This window comes from Falco punctatus (assembly GCF_963210335.1).
Source record: "Falco punctatus genome assembly, chromosome: 13".
Classification (NCBI taxonomy): domain Eukaryota; kingdom Metazoa; phylum Chordata; class Aves; order Falconiformes; family Falconidae; genus Falco; species Falco punctatus.
This window is the reverse complement of record NC_137593.1, coordinates 27172627-27186296: the sequence shown is the minus strand read 5'-3', so window position 1 is coordinate 27186296 and position 13670 is coordinate 27172627. Positions and strand designations below refer to the sequence as shown.

Sequence of the window (13670 nt, the reverse complement as noted above, 5' to 3'; positions counted from 1 at the left end):
GGTCCCTGCATCTGTCTCTACATGGATGTGCTCTGTGCCATTTAGCTATTGTAAGGATTGCTTCTGTTCCATTGGGATTCTTGATAATGGTACCAGTTTTGGGGCTCTGAAAAAAATGTGGGAGAACCAGCTGCACAAAGAAAACAGCAGAAAGTAAATGTCATTCTTTCCTCAGAGTAGCTAACCACCTGCAGAAGTACAGCTGCCTGACCCAGGGATGGCTAAACACAGCAGTTTGTGTACTGGTTGGGGTTCCCAAAGAAGCATGCGTGCCCAGAACAAAAAGTCGAGAATAGACTTGCAGCGTGGTCTTGCTTAATAGAAGAGGTGGAAGAGGCTTTGTGGGGAAAGCAGAAATGATGCCTCAACTATTCCTTCAAAATACTCCTCTTCCCATTTGGTGTGGTATCCTTCTAACCTGTGCCTGGCCTGAATCAGCTGCGCTCCTTCCAAGGCCGGTGTTTTGCAGATGTTCTGATATCTAGACTGGGGTCATGAAGGTGGCTGGAAAGGTATTTGTGCTAAAGAGGTTTCTAGAAGGTGTCAGCAGCTGAATGCTTGAAGCCATTTTCAAGCCTGCTTCTCTGAGGCGTTAGAGAGTACAAAATACTTGAGCTTTCATCGAGTACCGTTCTGCAAGCTAGCAGCCTCTGCAAAGGCTGGGTCAGAAATATTTTTTCAGGGAGTCCTTTTGCTGGAATCAGCCTCTTTCAGTTTGCTTTCATTTTTGGGGGGTTTCCTGCTGAGATCCAGTGTTGGGAAATTGGGCTGTTGTGGGTGGAAGGCACTGCACTGCAAACTACAGGATGGGAATTATTTCACCTTCAGGCATTTAGTTGTTAATTTTTTGTAATTAGAATTGAAGTTCCCTTGCAGTCAATGAGAAGTCGTCAGCCCAAACAGAGAATGGCTCATCTTTTTCTGGGGTAAGCTCAGCGAGGTGGCTGGTGTGAGTGCTCTTTGGAGGGAGGTGCCTGTCTCTCTCTGCTTCACTTCTCAGGGAATCTTGTGAAACAGCTCAAAAGACAGAGCTGAAGAGCTGGATAGTCTCTGATCCTTTTCAGAGCCTACAGGACGTATTTCTCAGCTACTTAAAAAGGCGTATGACAAAGTGGAAAGTTATTGGTGGATTCTGAACCTTGGCATGCAGTAAATAACTTTTTGGGTAACCTGTGTGCCGTTACTGCTTTATTTCCCTTATGTAAAAGTCTCGATGGTGAATTCGGTGTGTAAACGAGCAGGCTCATCTTGTGACTGCTTTTGTATTCCTCTTTGTTCTGGTGTGTCATTACAGATATGTGGCTGCCCACTCTACTGGAAAGCACCTATGTTCAATGCATCAGGAGGAGAAAGGACAGGATGTGTATCTGTACACTCATTTGTATCTTTGTGGAGAAAGTGAGTATAGCAAATGCAAAATTCTCTTTCTGGAAGAAGAGAGCAGCCTGCCAAATAAGTCTCTTCTCCCCCTCTTTTCTTCCACCAGACTTTTCAAATCATTGTTTTTCCTTTAGAAGAAAATAAATGGCTTTAAAATCTCCATCAGCTCAAGTTTTCTTCCCCCAGACTCCCTGAGCACTTGTTTCTGTGCTGCATCTGCAAACTTTGAAGCAATTGTATAGATGATGGGATGTTTTAGCCCAGTTGGCATATAAAATAAATTACCATACTCCCCTAGAAATATTCTGAGATAGCTGATAGAGGTTAGTGGATTTTGTATATATTTATCTGAGGTCGTATTGCTGCTGCACTAGTGCACTAAGCGAGTGCCTTTTGGGAATGGGGAGGGGGCGTGTGTGGTAATGTTATGGGACAGGAAGGAGGAATGTAAAATAAAGAAGCATCATAAAAGTGGATGCTCTGGGAGCTTTAATAGTTATCTTCCTCAGGCACGCTGTATAATAAATCTGTGGGGTTTGACAGTCACTTCCACATACCGTTCTCCAGGCTTCTTTTTGAAATTGAGAGCTCTGAATATATTGTGCTTGGAGTCAAAGGTGTGAGATGGAACAGGCTTGCTCTCTTGCCTAATCTTTTTCCCTCTAGGGTGATTCAGGCTTTAGTCTACTTTGTGAAACACCTGAACAGTGTCTCCATCTCATATCCAGAGAGGGTTCTAATTTTTGACTTAATGGTTGCCCTTCAGATTCTTGAAGTAGCCTTTAACCCTGAGTTCCCAGAGTATTTCCCGTGATAATATTGTCAAAACAGCTTCTAGTTACCCTGGCAAAATTGCAAAAATGTTAAGGATGACTGTGATCAGTAAGTTTTTCTTGACACAGACAATTTTTTTCCTTCCTTACATTCCTCCAATTACACCTAATTAATCCCTCATGTATAATGCCACATATTTTCACTCCTCTGACCTTCATATCCTTTAGATATTTGCAGACTGTGGTCATGCCCCTTTTTTCTGTTTTCTTTTAACCACATCATTTCCAAGCCATGTTTTGTATGCTTTTCCCACTTTACCTGCTCTTTAGAAATATTTTTTTTTTCTTTCTCTTCTTCTTACCCTCTTGACAGTTACAGGTTTTTTTCTGGAAGCATGAAAGATAGAAAGAAATGTAGTGTTCTGGTAAAGTTAGACTACAGCTATCTGAACATATCTGTAACTTTAAAACAGGTATCTTTAACTGCTGAAGCCTCTTTTCAAGCATCTTAGTAGGTGACCTGACTTTTCAAAATGCTACATGCTTACTGATCTCATTTGAAGTTATTAGGAATTTCTGGGTGTAGAATACTTCTGAAGATCAGATCTTTTAGTTTTGTTGCTAATACATGGCTTTGGGATTTATCTTTATGTGCCTGATAATTTGGTTTTTAAAGCTAAAGCGTTAGCACCTCTTTCCTGCAGCTGATTTAGTGTATATCTGTTAATTGACAGCATGATAGGAATGTGCAGTAAACAGAATTGCTTGTCAGCCACTAAATCTTTTTTCTTTTCTTTTTTTTTACTTGAAAGACATATTTGAAAAAAACCTTTTTTTTTTTTTGTGAAGTCCGCTTTTGGTAAAGAGTGATGAGAGCAAAACTAGTAGCAAGGTAGGTACAGTGTGATCTCTACAGGCATTTAAGTACTATGCTTCAATATAAGTTCATACGCTTTCAGGAGAGGAGGGTGGTGAATAATCAGTCATAGTAAATAATTACAGTGCATTTGTATTTTTGCAGTTATAAAGCATACAGGGTAATTTTCTGAGTAGTTTTTTATTTCCCTTATACTATATGAACAACTTAATGTTTGATATACCCAAATGTTCTTTTCTGTTATAGGTATTCAGTAGTGATTTGGTAAATGTCATGGAGTTTTTGTTTTCAGGAGTATTTCTGTTTGGAGTGAATTAAGTTGTGATCCCTTTGACCAGCGTAGCATTTTGTTATTAGAAGAAAGCAGAGACAAGAACTGGTGTCATAGATGCAAACAGTCAGCCGAAGGAATGAGTTTACATCTTCTGTAAATACTCAGTCCTTCTAATTCCTTCATTAGGCTCTTCTCCATGACTTCAGTGTACAGCAGCCAGCTGTGCCATAATTAACAAGGGATGCTCTTCTTCCCCCTCTGTGGAGTGGTTGTTCTGGTTGAAAATTCAGTGATTGTAGTTGGCAATATACTCAAATACTGAAATAAAGTAAAGAATTAAATTGGAGAGCATGTCTGTTATGGCATCCTGTTAGGTTGATCCTGTTGATTTCAAATGAGACCAGTGAGTATGCAGCATCTTGAAAAGTCAGGTTACTTCTTGGTAAGATGCTGTGGAATCCAAGTAAGAACAGTCTTCAGTAAGAAACCTTGCTTAGCACAGCAATGTTAGCATGGAAGTACTCCACTGTGTGGAAGTATCTTGGTGCTGTTGAAAGATAAAGTTTGGCTGCCGTTGAAGAAAACGGGTGCTGGTAGTCTGAGGTCCGTTTTGCGTAATTCAGTGTAATGTGTTGTGTAACAGGTGATAAGGCACTTCATAATCCGTCTGTAGTTGGTGATTGTCCTGAAGTACAAAGTGGTTGGAGTAACTCTTCACCTCTCTCGTAGAATCCTACGTAACTGCCATGATGATGCATCCAGATTCACGTACCTTTTAGCGAAGCCTGGCTGTGACTACCTAGAACAGGAGGACTTCATCCCGCTGCTTCAGGTACCCGCAGCGGCCCAGCGGTGAATGGATGGGCAGAGAGAACTGTTCTTATTTTGTGACTTCTTTATTGTCATGGCTTTAAATCTTTACCAAGGACATGCAAACCTTTGGTTTGAACAGCGCCTGGGTGGGGTTTATTTGGTGTGAAATAGAAATAACCATTTTAAGTGGACTATTTTGCGTAAGTGCCAATCATCTACATACCTTACTAAAGTCACAGAGGATTGTCACAGCTTTATTTAGTCTCTTGTCTCTTGCTAGGATTCATATTTATTTATATTTATCTATATATTTTTATATAATATATACTGTATAATATATACCAATATATATTATTATACGTGTGTATATAATATATATTATTTTTTATATATTCATATTTATTTGCCCTGTTTCTCTAGGTGGTCATTGGGGAAAATGCATGGCACTGTTGATATTCAAGCACAACATAAAGCTTATTGGAAAAGTTGTAAAAGTTGCTTGACAAGAAAATTATAATTACATTTGTCTAGCAAGACTATCAGATACAATAGCACATGGAAACCTTTGCCAAACTTTTGCAGTTGTAGTTATTCTGTATATGCCTCTAAAACTGCTCATGCACAAGTCTCACTGCTGATTTATTTTTTTCCTAATATTCAGGCTAAATCTGTGCTGATTTCTTTTCTTTCTTTTCTTTTTAGTCACATACGATATTTTTTAACAAAGCAAAGTATCTTTCTTTCATTGTTTGTGGCCATTTAGACAGGCTCTGGATAGGTTTAGGGTTTCTTTGTAGTTTCTGTATAAATCAGGTCCATCTGCTCTTCTGATCATCTGTTGATACTTTTTCTGAGCTTTTCCATATATCCCTACATTTCTCACACTGTCCTCTATGCAAAACCTCGGTGGAGATGCTGCTTTGGGGGGATGGTTTTGTCTGCACTGGACGTTTTGGTGCCTCAAAACAGACTGCAATGGGTACATTTTCTCATGTTCCTTTTCATCTTTTCTCCACTGGGCACATTGCCGTTCCTCATTGATTGCAGCTCTGCTTTTTAGCTACTGGTGCAACCAAAGGCATGCACAATCTTGTCAATTAACCAGAGACCAGCAGTATTACACCATATTACACCGTCATACTAGGCATCAAGTTAGGTGGGCCAGAATTTGGTCGTAGTGCACCCCTGAGGGTGCTGTGTCTGCTGTATCCCTTTTGACATGTCATGGCATAGACAAAGCAACACTTTGAACACTTTTTTAAAGGGTAGAGGAATCAGACATGCAGCAATTACACAGGCATCACTTCATGCGGGATCTGAACTGATTCATTCAGGATCTGAGGCAGTTTCTCCATGGTTTGTGTGTGTTTGGTTTTTTGTTTTGTTTTTTCTTTTTTGGTCGTGCATTTCTTGGCAGATTTGGCATCATGAGCCAGTGTTTGGCTTACAAAAAGCTGATCTTGAGAAAGAGGCATCTCTACAGGTAGTTCAAGTAAATTTTGGAAAAGCACTGATCATATCTGTATGCATTCTGAGGCTCACAAGAGCTTTCATTGTTGTGGAGGACATAAAAAGTAACTTTCTCAACCTTCCAAGGAATGTTTATTTCTGACACCTAGCTCTAATAAATGTTAATATCTTCAATTAATGGAGAAAAAAAAAAGAAGTCTTGGAGAGGAGACAGTTGCATGGTCAACTAATTTTTTTGTTTCATTCAATGAAAATAAGTTCTCATCTACTCACTAACTCTCTTCCTTTGTTTTTCTGTCCTTAAGTAAATCAAAATGGCCAACAGGTGCGTATCGCCCAGAAAATGTATTCTGCTTCTAATTCTAGAAGGTTCACTTTATAGATTAAAAGATGTCATTTCAGTTTTATTGTTAATGCTGCAAATACAGTTTCAAAAGTAAGCAAAAGTATTGGTTTGTAAACCCAGTAACTTCTAAACATTAAAAGGAGAAGAAAATATATTTCATTTTATTTGGTCTTATCTTGCAGGATGTGGTGGAAACGCATCCTGGCCTGACTTTCTTGAAGGATGCTCCGGAGTTCCATTCCCGGTATATTACGACGGTAGGCTGGCTCCTTTGATCTCCTGTAATACTGCTGTACCAACCCTCCCTTTGTCATTTGTCACTGTTCCCACCACCAAATCCTTCAGTTACTTCAAAAAACAGGATTTTTTTAATACTACTGGAAATTAGTTATTTCAATAACTACTTCCAAAGGAAAAATGAATTTGCCTGTGTGTACAAGAGGTTATTCAATAGGTTAATAATGATTCTTTCTGGTCTTAAGCAAATCTATAAAAACCAACTTTTTTGGCCTTTAATCCTGGTGAAGGAGAACGAGAGGTTCATCTTTCGTCCTTGAGGGCTGCTGAGTTACCCCTAATTCTGCTGGCCTGAGGAAGCATGGAAGGCTGTATGATTGAAGATTTCTGTCACTTAAGCATGGAGAATCTGTGATTGTTCCGTGGTACAAAGCATCCATTGCATATGGGAGTCTGACGTCCAGCTCTCCTGCCTCTCGCTCTTGCCAGAAAGCCTGTCATGTCTTTCTAAGTCTCTGAGCCTCTGTGACTACAATTTGTCGTTGGGTTTTTGTTCTGTAGCTTTGTTCCAACTGTGCCATCAGGAGTTAGACTGGTGCTTTACCTGACTAATTTTGTACTGTTTTTTTAAGCTTTAGCTTGTCTGGTGTGGGGCATGAATCTGGATAAAAGGTGTAAGTGTTAGGATACTGTATCTCTGCAGTGGTAACAAATTCAGGTAATGACAGACCTGATGGGAGCTGTATCCCAGCAGGGCTCCAGAGCTTAGTTTCTCCTCTTGGCTTGCCAGGGTCTGCATGGGGGCTGGCTGCACCACGCGCTGGCAGCTGGGGGGCTGCTGGCAGACAATTCCTTTCCTGTAAGGAGCAGATGGCAGGAAGACACTGTTGCTCTGGGCAAACCCTGAACTGTCACGCTAATGTTTTATGAAAATGTATAACAAGAATGGATTCTAAATGTTTTAGATGTGCTTGAACATGACAGCGAACATCGGTGTATTAGCAACGTGCTTATCCCCATGGAGCAGGACAACAAATGCATTAAGTGTAGTAACTGGCCAGAATGGGTTTAACAGTGGCCTGGGAATTAGAGGCACGTGAATGGGTGGGTGTGAAGGTGCCTGTGGCACATGTACCCTGGTATTTGATGTTTAAAGTACATGGAAAGGTGAAAGCTGAAAGATTTAAGCTAACACTAGCGTCGGTTTCTGACTGTAATATCAACCAGTTGTTCTTTGCTGGTGAGCCAGTTGTCATACATACATACATACATGTAACGTGTGGTTGTCCTGGTGCTGGCTATTGGGTGGTGGCAAAGGCAGTTCTGTGCACCTGCCTTTCCAGGTTCCTCTTCTGAAGCCACGTGGTGTTTCTATGTTTTTCAGGGTCTAAAGGAGGGAATAAAGGTAAGAAACAAATGTCTTTGTAGAGTAATCCCCCAAACGATCGCTCTTGCTGCAGAAAGTCTGGACCTCACTGGGCTGCAGTGCATGTTCTGGTCTGAGAGACCAGCTGTGTAAAGCTGAGGTTCCGCATCAAGATAACTGAAGTGCAGGCTGCTACTAAAAAGGGCAGCACCTTCTCTTTCTGCTCTTCTTTCCCACAACTTCCCTTGCGCCTGGGCAAGGTCCTGTGTGACCACCGTAAAGCAGCCACAGAACCAGACCCTTCATCACTATGTGAAGCTCCTCAGTGTTTCTTGATCCTGCTGCTGTCTCAACTGTGCTTCCTTACTCCGGTCTGAGTTTTTAGGCACCCTCACTCACCGTACTCTGATGGAGGTAGCTTCCCAGGCTTGCTCCCAGGCAGCCAGGAAACAGTGGTGCTTGTGGTTGAGGCAAAAGGCGTCTAAAGTGGTGAATCTTACAAAGCTGTGATATCCTTCGCAGACTCCTCGCGCTGGCAGGGCAGTGCTGTTCTGGGTGTCTGTGCTGGCAGACAGGTTCCTTCTGAGCTCAGCGTGGCCAGATCCCTGAGCTGGACAGAGTCAGTACCTTGGGAGACAGGCTGTGGGGTCAGGTTGATCCCATCTGGAGTGGCAGTGGCTCTCCTCTGGTACCAGGAGTTCTATTTCTCATATCTCCTTTCACAGACAGTTTGGCACTTCTCTTTAATGTTACAAAATTCGGTGTTTCCACCAGGAGGTAATGAAGGATACAGCTTTGTCCTTGGATTTTGAGACTACCTGGATCCTTTTGATCCCTTCAAGGTAGAGTGCCTTATACCTATTTACAGCGACAGAATGATATATTTGCTGCTAGTGCAAGAATTAAATTATATTTTTGTGTTACAGGTGAAGGTGTAAGGAGACACTGGCTTTTGGTGCGTTCATTGCTGGATATAGCATCACTTGGTTGAAATCACCTGGAGAGTAAACAAACAGTCTAGTATGGGTAAGATGCATATGCATGTTTCAATATTTTTTTGCCTATCTCCACACCTTTTAGAGGTGCCTTTTGGATACAGTAGGCTGTAATTTAATCTGTATCAGTACCTGAGCTGTGGCGTTGCCAGCATACTAAACCACTTGTGTTTCTTTCAACAGAGACTGACTCCTGAAGCTCGTGAAGACAATGCAGAATATTATGTGGCATTTATTGTTAAAGCTTTAAAATGGGATTTCTCCCAGAACATTCAAACAAGGCTCAGAGTTAGTGCTGCATGCTGTTGTTGAAAAGCTGAGTCAACTGAAAACAACAACCAAATTATATTGCTTGTTGAAAAATGCTTGAAGTTATGCAGTATTACCAGCGTGAATGTGTAAGGGGAGGATGGTCTGCAGGGTTTAATAAAGCTTTGTGGGTGTTTCCAGAAATGGTACTGCTTTTGTTCTTCTGTGGGTAGACTGGGAAAAGGTCCAGAGCTGACCCATCAGTGGTTTGGGTCCTGGAAGTAGATTACAGGAGGATAAATGGGCAAATAGGAAGGGGCTCCCCCTTCCAAAGGCTTGTGAACTGAATTCTGAATAAATTGGGAAATTTCAGAATAAATGATGGGAAAACCAAAGCCAGTTACGGCTTTCAGTAAGGCATAACTGAAAAGTGTGGCTTGAATGCTGCAAATCATCTCGGGCTGTGTAATTATGTTCTAGGATGTTTCCCAAATGCTTTTTTAACAGCTTGTTTTTTCACAACCTGGAGAAGAGAGCAGCACTGACATTTCATACTGATACATGCACCATGTACTAGCAATTGAAACTGGACCATTATTTTAATAATAAAACCTGCACTGAGTGACTGGACATAAAAGACATGCCTTCTTTTTACAGCTAGGTGAGGAGAGAGCAGATGGAACATCTTTGTCCATATGGGCTGATAGAGGAACAATTTTTTACGTGTTACAAACAGGGTTATATTTTGTTGTCTTTTATTACCCTGCAGGCAGGGGACAAGAAGAAGTGCTGGTTAGGGTCCTTTTTCTGATTCTTGGGATTGTTATTTTTGAATCCTTGGAATGGAGTGAAAACACAGTGTCTTTAACAATAGTTAAAGAGTTGTCAGGTGTGATAATGGGTTACGTGTGAGGTGAGACCCACACAGGTCTCTGAGCTGTTGTGCAATCTGGCAGCAAAGGCCAAACAAAGTCCAAAAATAGTGCAGAATGGCAGAGGCTGCCAAAGACATTAAAGAAACAAACATACAGCCTTTTCATTGTGCTTAAGACCAGAAAAGATCACTGTGATTACCTAGTCTGACCTCTTGTATTACACAGGCCATAGTACGTTGCTCAGTCATTGCTACAGTTGGGATAGATTTTTTGTTTAATTGACATCCAACTGTAAAAGGACATCCATCTTTGAAGTACGGAGTGATTAAAGACCCTGCAGTGCTTCTTTGGGAGTTGTCCAGCAGTTAAAGAAGTGTGTTCTTATCTGCCTGAATTAGGCTGATCTCAGCTTCTGGTTATGTATTCAATGAGACACCGAAAGTCTTCCTGCTGTCCTGCATCTCCCCATGTAGGCTCGTAAGGGACAGGATGGCTACCCATAGGTGTCATATTCAGCTAAGTTGAATATACTTGTTTTCTCTCTTCAGGATGCATTTGGAGTCCTCAAATAGTTCTTGTTGTTCTCAAAATTAATTGTATTTGTCAGCATTTACTGTCTCACTCATCTGTGTATCCCAAAGCAGGCTGTTGGCAACAATCTCATACTTGGTTCCAGATCTTGGTTCTGGACTAAGAACCAGTGCTTGTGTGTCTGAGTCAAAGCATGGCACTTAAATGGTGATTGCCTACTCAAAGCTAGGCTCTAGCTAAGAAACAACCCCCTCCCATTTAATTCAACTGGATTAATCCCTATAATGTCCATGTTGTTATGTGAATTAAATTTTTGTGTTGGAATAGCTGGCACTACTACGGTTTACTGAAATTCTAGGATAATATGTCAACATGATGTCAGAGGCATTGAAGGTTTGTTTTATTAGATTTGGTCGACAAGAATTATATTACATAGATTTCAGTGCTGATATTCATTTATATTTCTGATTTCTCATGTTGAAGTTTTTTATTTGATGTTGTTTCCCCCTGTTAAGTTTATTCTTGCATGTGCCTGATCACACAGTTGTGTTTCCCCCGTTGATGTTTGACAAGCCAACAAGGAGTGGGCTGGGAAGGGTTCAGCTTGCTGCTTTGGGTGCTCGAGAGTGTTCTCAGTCTCTTACTGTGAGCTGTTCCCCTTGTGTTCTCAGAAGTTTGTGCATTCCTCACCAGGCCTGTTACTCACTTTCACCAGAGGCAGGTCACTAAAGGAGATAAATTAGGTTAACACCTACCTGAGATAAATGCAGACAGATAATCTCTATTGCTTACTTTCAGTGGAGCCACAGAGAGGATGCAGCATTGTTAGAGACAATATAGGGCAGACATCAATTGTGGCTTTCATTTACATGTCCTGTTTGCTCTTTGAAAGTCCTGATAGTGTTCTACAGCAGAAAAAAAAACTATTTTGGTTGAGATCCATGCAAGGTACAGTGCCTAAAACCTGAAAAACTCAGTTTCAAAGCGATTCGTCAGCACTTTGAACATATTCCCGGACATAAATAATGCATCTGGATGCTCAAAGTTGTGAATTAAGAGCAGTGAAAATATTTGCAGAGTGAAACTAGATAATAGTATTTCAGAAACAAATGTTACTTTCAGGCTGCATAGTGAGAGATAGTAGTGCCTACAAAGGAGATCACAGAGCAGTTTTCAAAAATCAGTCCCCTTAAGATGAGTGAATAAACAAAGTTACTGCATTTAAATTTGCAAACTGGTGTATTTCAGGAGTTGATTTCAAGAGCGCTGTTCATGTGTTGCAGGTTATACAGAGAATATTCTACACAGTCAATCGATCCTGGTCTGGGAAGATCACTCTAACAGAGCTGAGGAAAAGCAACTTCTTGCAAGTATGTTGGTTTCTGCCTGAACAAGATACAGAATGCGTCGTACCTTTGTTCCTATAGCTGTATACTGCATAGCGAGGGAGGCCAGGTGCGCGGTGCCGGGAGAGTGCTGGAGCGGTTGTGTCTTGAGCTGATGTGAGGGAAGACCAGGAGCTGGAGTAGCTAAGAGTGCGCTGGTAGAAGGTCAGGGGATGGCGGTGCACCAGCTCTACAGCTACAGCAAGCAGGTTGGCTCTTGGCCCCTTCCCTTGCCAAAGAGGAAGGGAAGCAAGACGCAGCAGTGCGCCTATGTGAAGTGGCTCACTGAGCAGCCGAGAATAGCTGCTGGACGGCCTACAGCACCCGGGGGGTAGGACAGCCCATTTCCTGACTCCCTGCCGGCCCTGACAGTCAGGCAGGCATGCTGAGCCGTGCGATTGCAACACCACGCATCTCGGGAGCCGATTTCCACTTCGGCGGTAGACTTCCTCAGAAAGGTTAATGCAGCTCAGTTCTTGTTACAATCCCTGTGCTGTATCCTTACATTGGGCAGACGTTTCTGGATTTGGACCGCTGTTCTCTCAATATTTTTCCCAAAAGAGCACCAGGTTAAAACAGTCTTAAGGCTGTCACAGCACTCTCCAAACTACTAGCTGCAACAAGGTCTTTTAACATCACATACGGTCGCTTATTTCGTCTATGACTGGAGACACCTTCAACAAGCCCATAAACACCAGCAGGAATACCGCCAGGCCGAGCAGCAGCACCAACAGCAGGAGCTGCCCACGGCATCGCACTGCTCCCGCGCTGTCCCCCGGCACAGCCATCACCGCTGTCTGGCTGGACCCGCTCTGGGCCCGCTGCGGGCTGCTGCCACGTCTGGCCGTGTACTCTGCCGCTATCGGCCGTTACCCTGGGTCTCTGAACTCCACGGCAGTCAGGCTTCCTTCTCTTTGATCCCAATGGCTCACCTTTACCAGTGTCTGATCCAGATCCCCAGGCTCTTCCCACTTATCTCAGTGTGATCTGGATCACAGGCTGTCCCCACCTGTCTCTGCCTTGTTGGGCGCTGCTGTCACCGCTCCAAACTTCAAACATCCCCTGGCCCAGCCCTCATCGCTGTTGCTGCTCGTTACATCCAGTCTCATAATCTGAAGGGCCTCACACAGGGCACCAGTTGTCGCAGCACTCCCCAAACTACCAGCTGCAACAAGGTCTTTTACCATCTCATACCAACACACTCTTCGTGCCAGTCCCTCTGCTGCCTCCTCCTCGTCTCTCCTCATCCCAGGCGTGCGTTCTCTCTCTTCTCTCTGCTTCTTCCTCCTCCCTCTTCCTTGGCTGCCCAACCTCTTACCAGAACCAGCCACAGCTGCACCTTGTCTATATCAGCTGCCCCACCGCCCCTGAAGCCAGCCCACAGCTGTACATTATCAATGCTAATTAACCCAGCTTCATTCCTCTACATAAGGCTGCTCAACTGCAGCCCAATCTAAAAAGCCAGAAAGTCTTTAGGCTGAGAGGTTACGGACTCAGCTAAAACAGTGAGACTTCCCCACTGCGTCCTGTTCTCCCTTCCAAATGTGGCGTGCTGTCTTCCTCAAAAGCCTCAAGTGTGAGTTCATGTTCCTCCTCCTTTCAGACGTGTTCTGTCCCAGTGATCACATCAGCTAATGAAGAAATCAGTGCTCCCTTGGGTTGTCTCATGCCAGTCCAAGCCCTCTGATCCCAGTTCCTCCCTAACCTCTGTTATAAACAAATCCTCCCAGCTTATCTTGCATCTTTATTCGTTCATTTTCTCCCTTTATACACTTCCCCTTTCTCTCCTTGCAGGTCTGCTCTGCCTTTCATCTCCTGCAGCAGGGAAGCTTAGCTCTGGGACAATGATTTTGCTTGGGCAGCCCTTTGCTGCATGTGTAAATGGTGTACTTTGGCATGAGCTATAAAAGAAAAAAAATTATTGAAAAACCTCCCCAAGTGATTATATCCACAAAGAAATGGAGAGACCCCTGAAGAATCTGAAGAGGCTAGTGAGTGATTGATCAGAGGTTTTTAGACTTGAGTGTCAGCAAGTCTGAACGGTGCTGGTCTGGCAGTGCCACCCTGTTGTCCCTGCCTGAAACTTTACTGAACCTGGT

The 13670-nt window shown here is 42.9% G+C and overlaps 1 protein-coding gene across 4 annotated transcripts in view; it reads left to right on the top strand.

Annotated features, from left to right (window-relative positions):
• Positions 1 to 13670, top strand: part of PPP2R3A (protein phosphatase 2 regulatory subunit B''alpha) — a 65484-nt gene that overhangs the window by 30550 nt on the left and 21264 nt on the right. For all 4 annotated transcript variants that reach the window (XM_080409731.1, XM_080409734.1, XM_080409732.1 and 1 more), the window contains 4 exons: positions 1295 to 1398; positions 4034 to 4136; positions 6116 to 6190; positions 11470 to 11556. In XM_080409731.1, the coding sequence (XP_080265857.1) occupies positions 1295 to 1398; positions 4034 to 4136; positions 6116 to 6190; positions 11470 to 11556 (369 nt within the window). The remainder of the gene's footprint in view (positions 1 to 1294; positions 1399 to 4033; positions 4137 to 6115; positions 6191 to 11469; positions 11557 to 13670) is intronic.